Source organism: Betta splendens, chromosome 21 (genome assembly GCF_900634795.4).
Source record: "Betta splendens chromosome 21, fBetSpl5.4, whole genome shotgun sequence".
NCBI lineage: Eukaryota > Metazoa > Chordata > Actinopteri > Anabantiformes > Osphronemidae > Betta > Betta splendens.
In genome coordinates, this window is record NC_040899.1 from 9,039,576 (window position 1) to 9,054,470 (window position 14,895).

The following is a 14,895-nucleotide window of genomic DNA, read 5'->3' on the forward strand; positions in this document are numbered from 1 at the left end:
CAGTCGGGTCGACGGGTTATAGCGGTGTGAGACTTCACCTTCAGCCATCTTAACCATGTTGGGGTCGGTGGGACGGTGCTGCAGCGGAGTCCTGCGGGCTTTTAAGCCACGGATCAGCTCTTTAAAGGCGATCAGTGGCAAACATGCGGCTATTTATTCAAGTAAGAACATTATTTATTTTTAAATGTGGGCCGACTGTCACAGTCAGTCCCGTGACTGTAGAGGAGACAGGCCTCTCGTCTACTTCCAGTGTTCTGAAGTGTTCATTCATTTCGGATTTGGAGGGTTTTAAAGCACAGACAATAGGAGTGGTGTAATTTTGTATTAATGCTGTTTCGCTTCAGAAGCTGTAGCTTCAAACGTGCTGTGTTTAAACGTCACGAGCTCCAACTCAATATAACTTTCAGACAATGACGTCAATCAGCAGCAGCAGCAGCAAAATATTTTGAGGCAATAAAAATACAATAATATATTTAAGGAATTCTCCAGGTAGAGATGTAGTGCATGGTATTTTGTTTGCATTTTTTTGTTGCAATATGTGAAATCATCTTTATTGTTTCCTTCCTTGTCCCTTCAGGCCGAGCTTATGTTGCCCCAGCCGCTCAGGCAGCACTGGCCAACGGCCGCATAGTGGCTGTGATTGGTGCCGTGGTGGATGTCCAGTTCGATGAAGGCCTCCCTCCCATTCTCAATGCGCTGGAGGTGGCGGGCCGCGAGAGCCGGCTGGTGCTCGAAGTGGCCCAGCATCTTGGTGAGAGTCTGGAGCACGAGTTGCTGCAGAGAGGCCTCGGATAAACGTTGAACACAGTCTTTATTGTTGTTTCCTGTGCATTTCTTCAGGTGAAAACACAGTCAGGACAATTGCCATGGATGGCACAGAGGGTCTGGTCCGTGGTCAGAAGGTTCTCGACACCGGAGCCCCCATCAGGATCCCTGTGGGCCCCGAGACCTTGGGCCGGATCATGAATGTGATTGGGGAACCTATTGATGAACGTGGTCCAATTACTACCAAACAGTAAGCACTAAGGGGATCATAATGCAGGTTTACATTGTATCCTACAAAGAGCTTATTTAATAACCATAATCTTGCAGGACTGCTCCTATTCACGCTGAAGCCCCTGAGTTCACTGATATGAGTGTGGAGCAGGAGATCCTGGTTACTGGCATCAAAGTGGTAGATCTGCTGGCACCCTATGCCAAGGGCGGAAAGATCGGTCAGTAAAATACTTTCGCGGCTGGATTTCTTTGATCAACATTGTACACGATGTTTACTGTGTTGTACGACTTCAGGGCTCTTCGGCGGTGCCGGTGTGGGCAAGACGGTGTTAATCATGGAGTTGATCAACAATGTAGCCAAGGCGCACGGTGGTTACTCTGTGTTTGCCGGAGTGGGGGAGCGAACCCGTGAGGGAAATGACCTGTACCATGAAATGATCGAGTCTGGCGTAATTAATCTGAAGGACACAACCTCGAAGGTAAGTTACTGTAGCTTGTCTGGTGAAGGTGCTGAGCATAAGGCTGCATGTGTCATTAGACACGTGCGTGACTGTCTGCGCCTCCTCAGGTGGCGCTGGTGTACGGCCAGATGAACGAGCCCCCAGGCGCCCGTGCCAGAGTAGCTCTCACTGGACTGACCGTTGCTGAATACTTCCGAGATCAGGAGGGACAGGACGTGCTCCTCTTCATTGACAACATCTTCAGATTTACCCAGGCTGGATCTGAGGTTCAGAGAGACACTGACTAAACTCTATGTCGCATGCACATGTAGCTTGTGTCTGATGGTTGTCGTTGTTTTCCTTCAGGTGTCTGCCCTGTTGGGTCGTATCCCCTCTGCTGTGGGTTACCAGCCAACCCTGGCCACTGATATGGGCACCATGCAGGAGAGGATCACCACCACTAAGAAGGGCTCCATCACTTCAGTTCAAGTGAGAAAAAACAAACAACGATCACGTTTTGGCTTCAGGAGCATTATAGCTAAACTTGTTATTTATGTTATAGGCCATCTATGTGCCTGCTGATGATTTAACTGACCCTGCTCCTGCCACCACCTTCGCCCACTTGGACGCGACAACTGTGCTGTCTCGTGCCATCGCTGAACTCGGGATCTACCCCGCTGTGGACCCTCTGGATTCCACCTCCCGTATCATGGATCCCAACATTGTAGGAGCTGAGCACTATGATGTCGCCCGTGGCGTCCAGAAAATTCTCCAGGTAATGCGAATGCGGCTTTGAATGGAAAATCTAAAATAAAAATAAAACCTTGTCTCACAGTCTAGCCTTTTTTTTGTTTTTAGGACTACAAATCATTGCAGGACATCATCGCTATCCTGGGTATGGATGAACTGTCCGAGGAAGACAAGCTGACGGTAGCGCGTGCTCGTAAGATCCAGCGTTTCCTGTCTCAGCCCTTCCAGGTAGCAGAAGTCTTTACTGGCCACTTGGGCAAACTGGTGCCTCTCAAAGAAACAATCAAGGGCTTCAAGAGCATTTTAGGAGGTAGGCTGCACCTCTGAGGTGACACACACTAAAAGGTAAACATAATAATGTGATCATAATTTGTTCCTTTATTTCCCCCCAAGGTGAATATGACGCCCTGCCAGAGCAAGCTTTCTACATGGTGGGTCCGATTGAAGAAGTTGTCCAGAAGGCAGAGAAACTCGCAGAGGAGCATTCCTAAAGTCATTTAAGCAGAGGAAGCAAAACATTTGTACAGTATAATTTCTATTCAAAGAAATGGTGTTATGTTGAGTATGTTGTGGTGTTGCTGTAAAGGTGACAATGAAAAAAAACTACTTTGTTATATAAAATGTTCTGATTCGTGTCAATGAATTCGCTTTATTAGAATCAAAGCTCCAACGTTATCCCATCATGTGTCTGAGTTTTGTATTTAACTCCCGTTCCTGTTTGAGGAGACTGGTGCTGTGACTTTTGAAAGCTTCAAAATCCTGTAAAAGAATTTGAGAGTTCGTGTTAAGCTTTTTGTGGATCACTGAGTTACACATTTGAGGAGTTTTCAGCAAACCTTCTTCAGCTCCCCATATTTTATTAGGGATTCGTCGAGATCAGACTGGAGAGACTTCACTCTGACATCGGCATTAAGAACGTTTGCTTCGCGTTGAAATCTGAAGTGAGATTTAAGATGATTGTTCACATTGCTTGTTACAGTCATTGAGGAGGGATGTTTGACTTACCTTTCCTCTGCTTTTGTCCTGGCATTCTTTTCTTCTTCCAGTTTTTTCTCCAGCTGCTGTATTTCCTCTTGCTTCTCCTGTAGTTAGGAGAAACGTCATAACAGGAAGTGATAACATTCCAGGAAGTAACTTCTTTTCACTTACCTGTATTTTTATCCCTCTTTCCACTGACAGGGACAGTAATTCCTCTTTCTCTTTGGTGAGGCTTGCTATGTTCTTTCTCAAGCTGGCCTCCTTTAAAGAATGCTCTTCAGCATTTTTAAGTTTCAGCTTCAACTCTGATCGTGAAAAATAAGCCATATATTAATGTCAAATGTTTGTTTATAGAAAACCTAAGATCTAACTGTTGGCTACTGACCTTTGCACATCTCTACAGCATCTCTTTGCTCCTGCTGAGCTTGCTGTAGCTGATGAAGTAGGGATGTCTCTGTCTCTTGATGCTGAGCTGCTTGTTCCAAGAGCTTTGCCTGCTGACCAGTCAATGTTTCCCTTAAACAGACATTCACATTTAAAACTGTTTGTAAAAGTTTGTAAAAATGCAGAAAAGGTGCAGATCCTTTCAATTATTACATCTGTTGAATCATTTTTAGCACTTATAATGCCTGATAATGATCCTTGTGCTTACCGATATTTAATTTCATTACTTTTGCACGTATCTGTCAGCTGTTGGATTTCTTGCATTAGGTTTTGAACAACTAATTCTTTATCGCGTAACTTTTGACAGAAAAGAGTGTTATTTTCTGCTTGTAGCTGCTTGTTTTCCACCTTTAATTGGGAATTTAGGCTTTTGTACTCCTCCATGAAAGCAATAATTGCCTGATTGTTGTCAGATAAATCCATGAATCTTGTCTCTAATAGCTCTGCTTTGCTTCTCTGCTCATCCAGTTCCTCTTGGCAGTCTGTCAATCTGTCCTCCAGCTCTGAATTGATTTGTTGCAGGCCTTGATATTTTACAAGCAGATCATCTGATCTCTGTTTCAGTATGCAAATCAAGCTTGACTGCTCACTGATCCTGGCTCGCAGCATCTCAGTCGTATCTTCTGAAGACAAACTTAAATGTTTCTCCAGTGAACTCTGAATAATGTCCACAGGCTGAAAACAATAGAAAATGCTTTGGTTAGAATGTGACTGAGACAGACAGCTTCATCATATGTTTATACGTTAGGAGCTCAGCCAGGCAATATTAATGAAAGTATATTGGATGTGATTGATTTTTATTTTTTATTTTTAATAAATATATCCTTAACACACTAGAAATATGTGCCTTACTATGTAAGCCTAATTGGGAATGATCAATCACATCACATTTCCTGTCAATCTACTACAGTTAACCCTTTAAACTCTAACAGCAGCTTACGCCATGTGTTTTCAGTAAACACCTAAACATTTATTAGCGACCCACAGATTTAACTACTGTAACTGACCTCTCCCGTGTTGTCTTCCACCTTCCGGAGGTTGTTTACGTTTCGTTGTGGAACTGCCATAATGAACAAAAGCAAATTGAGCGCTTTAAAATAAATTCAGTTCAGTTAGTTTTTTTCTTTAAACTAGCGTCATAAAAAAGTTTCAGTTGCTCCGTCGCCACTAGCAACCATGTTTTGCTCCGCGCAGGCGCAGTGACCGCTGCTCGGCCGCTGGGCGGCACTGTCGGACCTCCCATCAGTCAACAGGAGGCACCTTGCACGCGCGAACCGTACTTTCGACAGACGAAGTTTTCCTACATTGCTTCACTTTAATGAGTTTTACTTGTCCTTTTTAGTGTATCATAGTTTTTTTTGGTTATTTTTATTTCATTATTCGAGCTTTTATCCCTAAAATGTTGGTCTTTCTACTGAACCTATAAAGCTAACATTAAGCTATCATCAATACATGACAGCTCGCGGCATTTCAACCTCACATTTGTCTGTATATATATATATATATATATATATATATATATATATATATATATATATATATATATATATATATATATATATATATATATATATATATATATATATATATATATTGTCTATTTAAAAGCCGTAATAGAAAGCATTTTGTACTACTGTATATATCTGTATTCATTCATTTCCGACAGCTTCGATTCCCAAGTGTGCAGCTACTAAAGCCGCCGCGACTGCTCGTTGGCGCTGAGGGCGCCGTCGGACCTGCCCAGCATTATGCAGATTCCAGGGCTGATGGGATTTATCCGGAGGGCCGAGGCTGGGTTGGGGGAGCGGCTGGCCCGGCCTTTGTGCACGCCCCTTTCCATCCACATAGCGGGCCAAGAAAGACAGAGCAGAGGAAAGCAACAGCATCCCAGCTCCAGTCCCTGCTGCTCGTCCATCTGCACAGCGGAGCTGGACGGACCAGCCAGAATGTGGGGAGCCCTGCTACTCAAACTCTTCCTCGTCTTCATGTTCAGTGTTAGATGGTGCCACGCTCAAGGTAAGGGGGCTGTTTGATTGTTTTTTTTAAAAAAACTTTGTTCTTGATGATTCATTGAGCAACTGTTGATTCACCCACTGCACTTGTTGCTCAGTAATAACGCATTTGTTGCGCTGATTTATGCAGGTTTAAATGTTTAAATTCACAGTTTATTCTTCTTTTGAAGCAGTAAGTCCATCCATTGAATACATTTAAAGTTTTTATGAGACTCAACAAGGATAAATCAGACCTAAACCTTGCTGATGGTTCTAAAAGCTTCTCTTTTGACAGAGACACACTGTATCTTCCAGTGATTTTGACGCAGCCGCTAAGTAAAGTAAATCTGGCTCTAGAGGTGAACGTTTACCACATAGTATTTAAAGGTTGAGCACAAAGCCTTCCTTAGACAGATTGGAAGTTCTCTTGAGGAACTTTTGCCTGAGCTTTGCTGTTGCTAGGTAACAGAAAGGAGCATGTGACTTACAATCTGCGAGGACTGAGTGCTACTGGTACAAATCTCATTCAGTGGATCAGATTTTACGCTGCAACCCACTGACTCACGCCTGATTACAGCTCGAGGAGGAACTTTGTTTTCCAGGGTGAGAGCGAATGCTCGGACCCTGCCGTTAATGCACGGCAGTGTTGCGCTTGTCCCCCTGTGTTCGTAGCACAGCTAGACGCTGCTTCGCAAATTGTAATCTGCTTTCTTTTTGCTCAACCCTTAGTATATAAGCTCCTTAGTGTGAATCAAGCAACTAATTACACTGCAGCTGCTGCAGAATGGAACTATTTCGACCTAAGGGGCAGTTTGGAACTAACTGAGTTGGAGCACTTCTTATTTTGCTAATAGACACACACGTATAACCTGGTTGACCCTTGGATTGTGGCCTCTAAAAACAGTTCCTTTACATCAAAGCAGACAGGGTTTGCTGCCTCAATGTGCTGATGACCACTGAATGATAGCAAATGATTAGCTAAAGCCACTGCATCCAACACTGTCAGCATATCTGCGTTGATAATTAACACTAATTTGCGATGCGACTGCCCGAACAATGCGTGGAGTCGGCCCGTTACTCATCAGCGGCCGTGGCCACTGTGAGCATCAGGTGCTTCCTGGTTATATTCAAATCTAACCGAGAAATGTGTCACTTATGAATACATGTAAATGAGTCGTAATGGATTGTTTATGTTGGCCTATTATGAGCGTATGGGTGGTTTCTGTCCTCCACAACGGGTTTTTAGTGTTTTATTCTGTGACCCTTTGTAACACATTATCCAGCCTCAGCCTTGACTCTGGGGCGGAACGCTTACCCTGGCATTAATACCTAATGCGACCATCTGGGGGGATTTCATGCTGCTGGTTTTTTAACTTTCTTCTGCCATTTATGCTGATCCAGACATCTTTTGTTTGTTAACTGTGTTGCTTTCTACATTAATCATTGGCCTTGTTCAAAGAAGTCCAAAGTGTAGCACAAGATCCTTAATAGTGTTACAAATTAGGAGAGATATGAAACAGGCCAAACTCTCATGCAGACAAGATGCAAGTTAATAAACCAGCGTTTGCTTGGGTCCGATGCCTAAATCCTAAATCCTTGTGCAACACTAGAGCTGCGTTGGAAACAGGAACACAGTCGGCGCAATCAAAAGCAAATTGTTGTTTTTCCACCTCCGTAGCTTCCTTAGGGTTGGTTTCAAGCGTTAGCCTCTAACCAAAAAAATAAAAAGTTGTTCACTTGCTTTGGGACAGCTTCATTTCTCCTTCTTGTCACTCACGCGTTTCTTAGTGCTCATAGCAGAGATCATGTGAAGTATTCCTCAGTCCTCACTGGACCGAGCCTTTATTCCTCAGTCTGTTCATTCCCTCCCTTTGCTCCCATGCTTCTGCCAGAGCCGCTCGCCTTTGCACCGTTTTGTGCGTAGCGCTGCGAGCCAAAGTCAGTTGTTTGGCAATTGACTGCATTCTGCTGCCTTGATTTCCATATGAAACAGGCAGCAGCACTTTGCTGTGACAGCGTGGACGAGCCCAGCGTTTCGTGCTGCCAGCAGCCGTTCCCTTCAATCGCCTGTGCACACATTCACCGTGGCCCGGGCCAAAACAGGGCGGTATTGATAAAAGCTTGACGGGATCTTTCAGCCGCTGCACCTGACAGGAAGGAGATATTGAAGTGGCAGTTTTTGAAATAGGTGTCCACTTCTGTTTTAGCTCGCTTTTGCTGTCCATCTCCAAAATAGCGTTTTTGAAAGAGTGACACTTCCAGTTATGAGTTTGCATCCCTTCAAGCTCCTTCTCTGCGCCATTGTAAATGCACTGTGGGGTTTAAGACATTTGGCGGCATTCATTCTAATGAAAATTCTTTAACTGCTCCTCTTTGTTGGGCCATAGTAGGGCGCCCTTGTCTCCCTGCATTTCTAGCGTGGGGCGCTCTCCTGCTGTGGGTTTAAGTTGCTAATTAGAAAAGACAAAGGTGGAAAGAAAGGAAAGGAAAACATCAAATTAGGCAAAATCACCCAAGTAGGACATTTAGAATGAAGCACGCGTCATTAAGACTCAGACTAAAGAACACTCCTACAGCACCATACCACTGCATAGCCTTCAGCTGATATTTGCCGACATGCAACGGACGTTTGCAAAAGACAAGGTTGAAAAGAGATCCCTCGAGCAGCGTGGTGCTGCTGAAAGGTTCAGCTTGAGTGTATCTGTCACCTTTCCCAGAAGTAAGGAAACACTGGCTGCATTTGAAAGCCTCCAGCAGCCGGTCTCTCCTTACGTGCTTTTAAGTTGTCAGCCTAGATTTAAACGTATGGCACTTTGGCTCAAAAACAACTTTCTATTCATTTAAGACCAGTTTTACAAACATGCAGTGTTATCAGCATTTTTTGGTCAAATCATCTTTATATGTTTTCTTGTACTTACAGTTTGTGTTTTGCCAAAGTACAGATGATGCTGAGTCCTCCAGGATCACTGCCTGGCAACAAAGATTCTCTTTGAGCAGATGCAGAGAACTTTATCTCTGACAAACGGAGCAAGAGAAAAAAGGGTTTCCGTCCTGAGTAGCTGGTGAAAGAGTTACAGTATGCATCTAGCTGTTATCTTTACAAAAGTATGTGATTTAAATATTGTTTTTATACGTTCACGTACAGGGAACTGTTTGATCCAAAAGGCTTTTTTCAAAATGCTGGATCATAGACTGACCATTAAACCTACGCGTGCACCGCCAATCACCACCTCTCGGCTCTTCCCATGAAGAATTTGTGTGGAAATAGTTGTGGTACCAGCCAGTACCGCTATTTCTTCGCGATTACATTTCAGAGCCGACAGGAACAGCGCGCTCCATAAATCAGGCTGTCAGAGAGACAATCAGAATTACACATTCCTACTTGGACGGGTCTGATGGAGTGCTCTGCCACCGAGCTGCGCTGCCTGAATCAGTCTCTCCTGGAAAACGTCAGGGAGGGTAGAGTGGTGGTACCTTATCTCCACAGATGCCACTCAGTGTGAACATCAAAAGGAAGCTCACGATGAATGCAATGATAGTTGTGTTGCTAGTACTTTCCTTTCCTTTTAAATGGGAAACAATAATTATGGATGTAGCTTTAAATGCACGTCAGCACAAAGTCTTGAAGACAAACAGATTGTATGTGTGTGTAGGATGTGAAGTGGGGCACTTTCGCTGTGGGATGGGCCGATGTATACCAGAGAGCTGGCACTGTGATGGGATATCAGACTGCGTGGACGACTCAGACGAACACGACTGTCGTAAGTTACTCTTTATATCACACTTATTTAATAAATAAATGATGAGAATACAAAATGAACCTGATGTAGTGGTGAAAAGATGCTTAAGTTTCATTCCAGATTTGATTAGAATACTGTTTTGGGGGAAACACATAGTAGCTGTGTATTTTGATGTATTTTGATTTGTGTGTGTCCCCACAGCTCGGCCAACATGTGACAGCAGCCATTTCCAGTGTTTGAGCGATGGCGAGTGTATTCCAGATGCGTGGGTGTGCGATGATGAGGATGACTGTGCGGACGGCTCGGATGAGAGGCAACACTGCCGTGAGTACATTTCTGCGAAGATGCAAAATAAATAAGTACTTCGATATATAGTTTACAAGTACATCAGGTTTGAGTTGCATGGAGAAAATCTCGGCCTTGAACTCGTGAATGTGCGTCCAACTCGTCTGATGTGTCCCCAGCTGGAAGGACATGCACCAGCAGTCAGTTCAGCTGCACTAACGGGGCATGCATCCCAGGAGAATACCGATGTGACCATCTGGCCGACTGCTCAGATGGTTCTGATGAGAGAAGCTGCCGTAAGTCTTCTCTTCGGGGTGGTTTCCTTTTTTTTATCTCAGGTTCCTGGGGCATTTTAATCAATTTGTTAAGATTAAGAGTCTCGCTGACTGACAGAATGGGCCACAATATGCTTCTTGTTGTCAGAGGTTGATTGCAGATTCCTTGGTGGATTAGTCAAGCTGAAGTTCAGCTGCTATGCCATTATTGTGCCGACATGGTAGACTTACGGCACTACACACTGTGGTAATCTCACAATTGCATAAAGGATGCTGTGGCAACTGCTGTTGTTATGGTGGCGGCGTTAAATTCTAATCTTTTATCCTGCCCGTTCGCCGAGCCTTTCGCGTTTCACAGGCTGTAAAGGCCACAGTTGTCGGGCTGCTCTGAATGCGCGGCGTGGCCCTGATGATGATTTAATCTTTCAGAGTATCCTGAGTGTGCGCAGCTGAGGTGTGCCAACGGAGCCTGCTACAACAGGACGCAGCGGTGCGACCACGTGCTCGACTGCCGCGACGGCTCCGACGAGGCGAACTGCAGTAAGATGCCAGAGCTTTACTCGCCCTCGCTGCCAGTCTAGCACGGATTCATTATAGATCATCATGTTTCCCTTTTCACGGTGTCTTCCATAGCACAGCACTGCAACGCGGGACAGTTCCAGTGCCATAATGAGATGTGCGTTCCTCAGCGCTACGTCTGTGACCATGACGACGACTGTGGAGATCGAAGTGACGAGCTCAACTGCAGTACGCAGCATCTCTATGTTTGCTCTTGTTTTAAGTATTTATTATTATCTTCTCACTTCCCAGTGAGATAAAGAACTAACTCGTGGCTTTTATGTTTGCGTATATTCTGAATTCAATGAATAGCGTATCCTACGTGCAGAGGGACCTACTTTACCTGCCCCAGTGGACGATGCATCAACCAAGTGTGGCTTTGTGATGGAGAGGACGATTGTGAGGACAATGCCGATGAAAAAGGCTGCGGTATGGATAATAGTTGCATAAATTAAACTCTTTCCTGTGAGTAGACATCTCTTTGGTGAGGGAACACTAGAATGGCTTTCAGCTGGAGCTCTCTGTATGAACCTGATTCCTTTCCAGTCTCCATGGATGGTTTGGTTTAGAAAGCCGCTATGCCTGTGTGCCTTTAAGTGCGTTATTCAAATGCCTCCTTTTGGCACAAGATCGTGCAGCCCCCCCAAAGGGCTTTTGAATTCCTCCACATGGCTGTGAAGAGCCTGTGTTTTTAGAGGATGGGCTGCAGGAGCCCTCTGAGCCCCCCTGTGACCTCTTCAGAGCTCCACTCCTCTGCATCAATTTAAAGCGCCGGTAATTTTCCTGACAATCAAGTCACGCTTTTTCATTCCTGGCCCTAAAACGTGCATGGAGCAGCTTCTAATTCCCAGCAGTGTGACCTTTTTATCACTCTCTGTTGGCCTGTTGTTTTAAATGCTGAGGATGAATCGGCTTTGTTTGCAGATAATGTGCCGCGGGAGTGTTACCCGGGAGAATGGCCCTGTCCGTCCTCTGGCCTGTGCATCCCCATGGATCATCTATGTGATGGGACGCCTCACTGTCCTGATGGAGAGGATGAAACCAACGCCACCGCTGGTCACAACTGCAGTTAGTACCTACACAACTTAGAACATCCGACATGGCAGAATTTGTGCTTTTTATTTACTCACTATTCTGGTTTCTGTGCTGGTCAGGTTTCTGGAGATGCGCCTCTCTGAGTTGTGAGCATCACTGTCACGCTTCTCCCGAAGGAGGAGTCTGTGCTTGTCCTTCCGGATATGTTGTCAGCAGCAACGACAGTCGTTCATGTATAGGTATTTATTATTCAGATACTCAGACTCAGACGCACTTGGATGCTCCAAACAGCATTAAATACCTCAGCTGCTGTGGTTTTGTTTTCACCCTGAAGACTTTGACGACTGTTCCATGTGGGGTGTGTGTGACCAGCTGTGCGAGGACCACGTCGGCTCCCACCGCTGCAGCTGCCGAGAGGGCTACTTGCTGGAGCAGCACCGACACTGCCGGGCCGACATCTCCAGTGAGTGTCATTTCCTCTCTGATTCAGCACTTTGCTTTACACACAGCGTGCTTATGCGTCAGACGGATGAACGACCCACAGAAACGAGCCCCTGCTCTTTACCGTCCTCTGTGGCTGCTCCACCGAGTGTCTGTGCTCGCCGTAGCGTGCTGAATATTGTTTTAGTTAGGCCCTTGTCTTTGTGGAGCTCAGAATGTGTGTTGACCCTGCTTTTAGCTTCATTGAAACGGGTGTGTAACAACAGTAGCTGCAAAGTATTTTGCCTTCATTAGACCGAGTCAGGAAGCTGAGTTAATGCGTTCTGTTAATTTCCTCTAATCTTTAAACTGAGAATGCAAATTATAAAACCTACAGTATTGTGCCTTTAATGCAAATCAGGCTCTGGTATGAAACTATGAGAATTCACTAGATTTTTCACAATGAGTTTTAATATTTGTGTTTCCCATGCAGTGGGAGTTCCTTCCTTGATATTTTCCAATGGCAGAGACCTGCTAATTGGCAGCATCCATGGCAACAGCATGCGAACTTTGGTTCATTCGCAGAACAGGGGGGTGGCAGTGGGAATGGACTTCCACTATAATCTTCGAATGGTCTTCTGGACTGATACCGTTCAGAATAAGGTATTTTAAATTTCTGAATATAAAGTTTAATGAGTAAAGTTTAAACAGTCAAACAATTCTAGAGTGAACTCAAACATGCCAATCTAATTTCGTGGGGAGAAGACCAGCAGACCAGAGAGTAAGCGAGATGAGTTTCTTATTGGAGTAAATACTTAACAGGGCTGAATTCTTTCAGTTATCCTGTAAAATATCAGTGATGTTGATACTATAATAATAGGATAGCTGCTGGCTCCATTGCAGCTAGGCTATAATGACGGGGAAGCAGATGCGGAATGGAATCCAAATGGCCTAATCTTGAAACTTGTCCGATAGGCTGGTATGATGTTCACATACCAGGGTGCAATTTTTGTAACTTAATATTGTTCGAAGTAATTATGCAGTATTTGTTTTCAGTGCCACTGTCAATCTAAATGCATTCTTTGCTCGGCTAAAAGGTCTTTGTTCCGCTTATTTCTTGGCTTCTCAATGGTTTGAACTGCAGCCACTGGGCTGAAAGACCGGGACGTATCTCTGACCAGGCATCTGTATATCAGCCACCTCCATGGCAGCATGTCAGATTAAAAGTAGGCAGAGCACAAACAGGGCATGTGAATGCAGCCGGAAAGGTTAAACTACCAAGCAATTTCCACATCTTCAGTTTCTCTTTAAACAGGTCAGTTGAAAATCCTGCTTTTTAGACACCTGTATCTTGTTTCAGGAGAAGCCGCTAAGAGCGGTGCACCTCTCACCGGCTTCACGGTGCCAAAGCTTTCCTTTTGAAAAAACGATGCCATCAGTGGAGTGACAGATTAGAAAAATTTTAAACCTTTAAACCTATTCTTTAATATTCTTCCAATCGCTGAGAAAGGTGACCACTTAAAGGCTGATTTCCTGACAACAGTGGTGCTTTTTTTTCCCAGGTGTTTTCCGTAGATATGGACGGTTCCAACGTACAAGTGGTTCTGAACGTATCAGTTGACTACCCTGAGAACCTGGCGGTGGATTGGGTTAACAATAAACTGTATGTGGTGGAGACCAGTGTCAATAGGATTGACATGGTGGACTTTGATGGAAGTAACCGGGTCACCCTCATCACTGAGAACCTTGGAAACCCTAGAGGACTGGCCGTGGACCCCACTGTTGGGTGAGCATATTTCCCAGCTTCCACCCATCCCCAATCCCTGCATACAGTATGTGTTGTGCTCCATTGGCATGGAAGAATGGATGTGTGTGTGCGAGAGATTAACAGATTGCCCTGGGTGGATTAGTCACAAGCAATGTAAGTGATGACCCTCATTGTAATCCAATAGTATAGCTGGAGGGAGGGGGAGAGCCAGGTGGCTGCAGACAAATTGCTTATGGTATATTATCGTGCAGCTTTTTGGTGAAGTGCACAGCCACCCACATGGGGGACGCAATTTGTTGCTTAATTAAAAATGAGCAAAGTCTCTATGCAACATTATTCTTGTGTACTGAGCTGTACGGCTGGTTCTCCAGGTATATGTTCTTCTCAGACTGGGAGGCGCTGAATGGACAGCCGGGCCTGGAGCGGGCCTACATGGACGGCACCAACCGCTACGGGATCGTAAGGAGTAAACTGGGTTGGCCGGCGGGTGTCACGCTGGACATCGAGGCCAAGCGCGTATACTGGGTTGACAGTCGCTATGACTATATTGAAACCATAACGTACGATGGCCTTCATAGGTAAATATGCTACAGGTTATGTCTACGTCACGTTTAACGTCACCCAAAGCTATGTGAGGCGAACACTATATATGATTTTTATGTTCTTAGGAAAACAGTAATCCACGGAGGTAACGTGATCCCACATCCCTTCAGCATCAGTGTGTTTGAGCACAATGTCTACTACACGGACTGGACCAGGATGGCGGTGATGAAAGCCAACAAGTTCACTGAGAGAAGTCCTCAGGTGGTTTACAACACAGCCCAGACTCCATACGGTGTCGCAGTGATACATCAGCTGAAACAACCACACGGTGAGCCCGACTGACCCCTTCCAGAAGAGTTCTAACCAGACTGCAGTTTGCCATTAATCAAGACTGACTTTCACTGTCCCCAGTGCCCAACCCTTGTGTGGACAGAGGTGGATGTGAGCAGATCTGTGTCCTGAGTCACAGGAGTGACAATGGAGGACTGGGTTATCGCTGCAAGTGTCGCATGGGCTACGACCTTCATCCAGATGGCAAACGGTGTCTGGGTGAGGAGACAGTTCCTTAAAGTTACAGTATGAGAGAAGACGTGACTTACTGTATCAATGGACATCATTTTTTATTTTTTTACTTGGCTTTTGTGCAGCCTTCGGTTTATGATTTTATGGTTG

The 14,895-nt window shown here is 45.0% G+C and overlaps 3 protein-coding genes across 9 annotated transcripts in view; 2 read left to right on the plus strand and 1 right to left on the minus strand.

Moving 5' to 3' along the window:
- On the plus strand, nucleotides 1-2,815 carry LOC114847642 (ATP synthase subunit beta, mitochondrial-like). The gene is made up of 10 exons (XM_029137603.3): nucleotides 1-161; nucleotides 578-751; nucleotides 841-1,015; nucleotides 1,093-1,214; nucleotides 1,291-1,475; nucleotides 1,565-1,723; nucleotides 1,803-1,925; nucleotides 1,999-2,211; nucleotides 2,295-2,496; nucleotides 2,580-2,815. The coding sequence occupies exons 1-10, from the start codon at nucleotides 56-58 to the stop codon at nucleotides 2,675-2,677; spliced, it is 1,557 nt and encodes a 518-aa protein (XP_028993436.1). The 5' UTR covers nucleotides 1-55; the 3' UTR covers nucleotides 2,678-2,815.
- Nucleotides 2,816-4,803, minus strand: zgc:172182 (coiled-coil domain-containing protein 89). The gene is made up of 7 exons (XM_029137604.3): nucleotides 4,616-4,803; nucleotides 3,817-4,283; nucleotides 3,550-3,680; nucleotides 3,336-3,469; nucleotides 3,192-3,268; nucleotides 3,023-3,122; nucleotides 2,816-2,945 (listed from the first exon to the last, which is right to left on the minus strand). The coding sequence occupies exons 1-7, from the start codon at nucleotides 4,673-4,675 to the stop codon at nucleotides 2,859-2,861; spliced, it is 1,056 nt and encodes a 351-aa protein (XP_028993437.1). The 5' UTR covers nucleotides 4,676-4,803; the 3' UTR covers nucleotides 2,816-2,858.
- A 494-nt stretch (nucleotides 4,804-5,297) lies between these two features.
- Nucleotides 5,298-14,895, plus strand: part of lrp2a (low density lipoprotein receptor-related protein 2a) — a 34,457-nt gene continuing 24,859 nt past the window's right edge. For 3 of the 7 annotated variants that reach the window (XM_029137087.3, XM_029137086.3, XM_029137088.3), the window contains exons 1-15: nucleotides 5,305-5,624; nucleotides 9,253-9,360; nucleotides 9,541-9,663; nucleotides 9,804-9,920; nucleotides 10,329-10,439; nucleotides 10,533-10,646; nucleotides 10,770-10,886; nucleotides 11,382-11,525; nucleotides 11,612-11,731; nucleotides 11,827-11,955; nucleotides 12,406-12,575; nucleotides 13,475-13,698; nucleotides 14,052-14,258; nucleotides 14,349-14,551; nucleotides 14,635-14,772. In XM_029137087.3, coding sequence (XP_028992920.1) covers nucleotides 5,357-5,624; nucleotides 9,253-9,360; nucleotides 9,541-9,663; nucleotides 9,804-9,920; nucleotides 10,329-10,439; nucleotides 10,533-10,646; nucleotides 10,770-10,886; nucleotides 11,382-11,525; nucleotides 11,612-11,731; nucleotides 11,827-11,955; nucleotides 12,406-12,575; nucleotides 13,475-13,698; nucleotides 14,052-14,258; nucleotides 14,349-14,551; nucleotides 14,635-14,772 — 2,293 coding nt within the window. In that variant the 5' untranslated portion in view covers nucleotides 5,305-5,356. Of the gene's footprint in view, nucleotides 5,625-9,252; nucleotides 9,361-9,540; nucleotides 9,664-9,803; nucleotides 9,921-10,328; nucleotides 10,440-10,532; nucleotides 10,647-10,769; nucleotides 10,887-10,941; nucleotides 11,232-11,381; nucleotides 11,526-11,611; nucleotides 11,732-11,826; nucleotides 11,956-12,405; nucleotides 12,576-13,087; nucleotides 13,228-13,474; nucleotides 13,699-14,051; nucleotides 14,259-14,348; nucleotides 14,552-14,634; nucleotides 14,773-14,895 lie in introns of those variants that run through there. The other 4 variants (XM_029137089.3, XM_029137085.3, XM_029137090.3 and 1 more) reach the window with 4 other exon arrangements.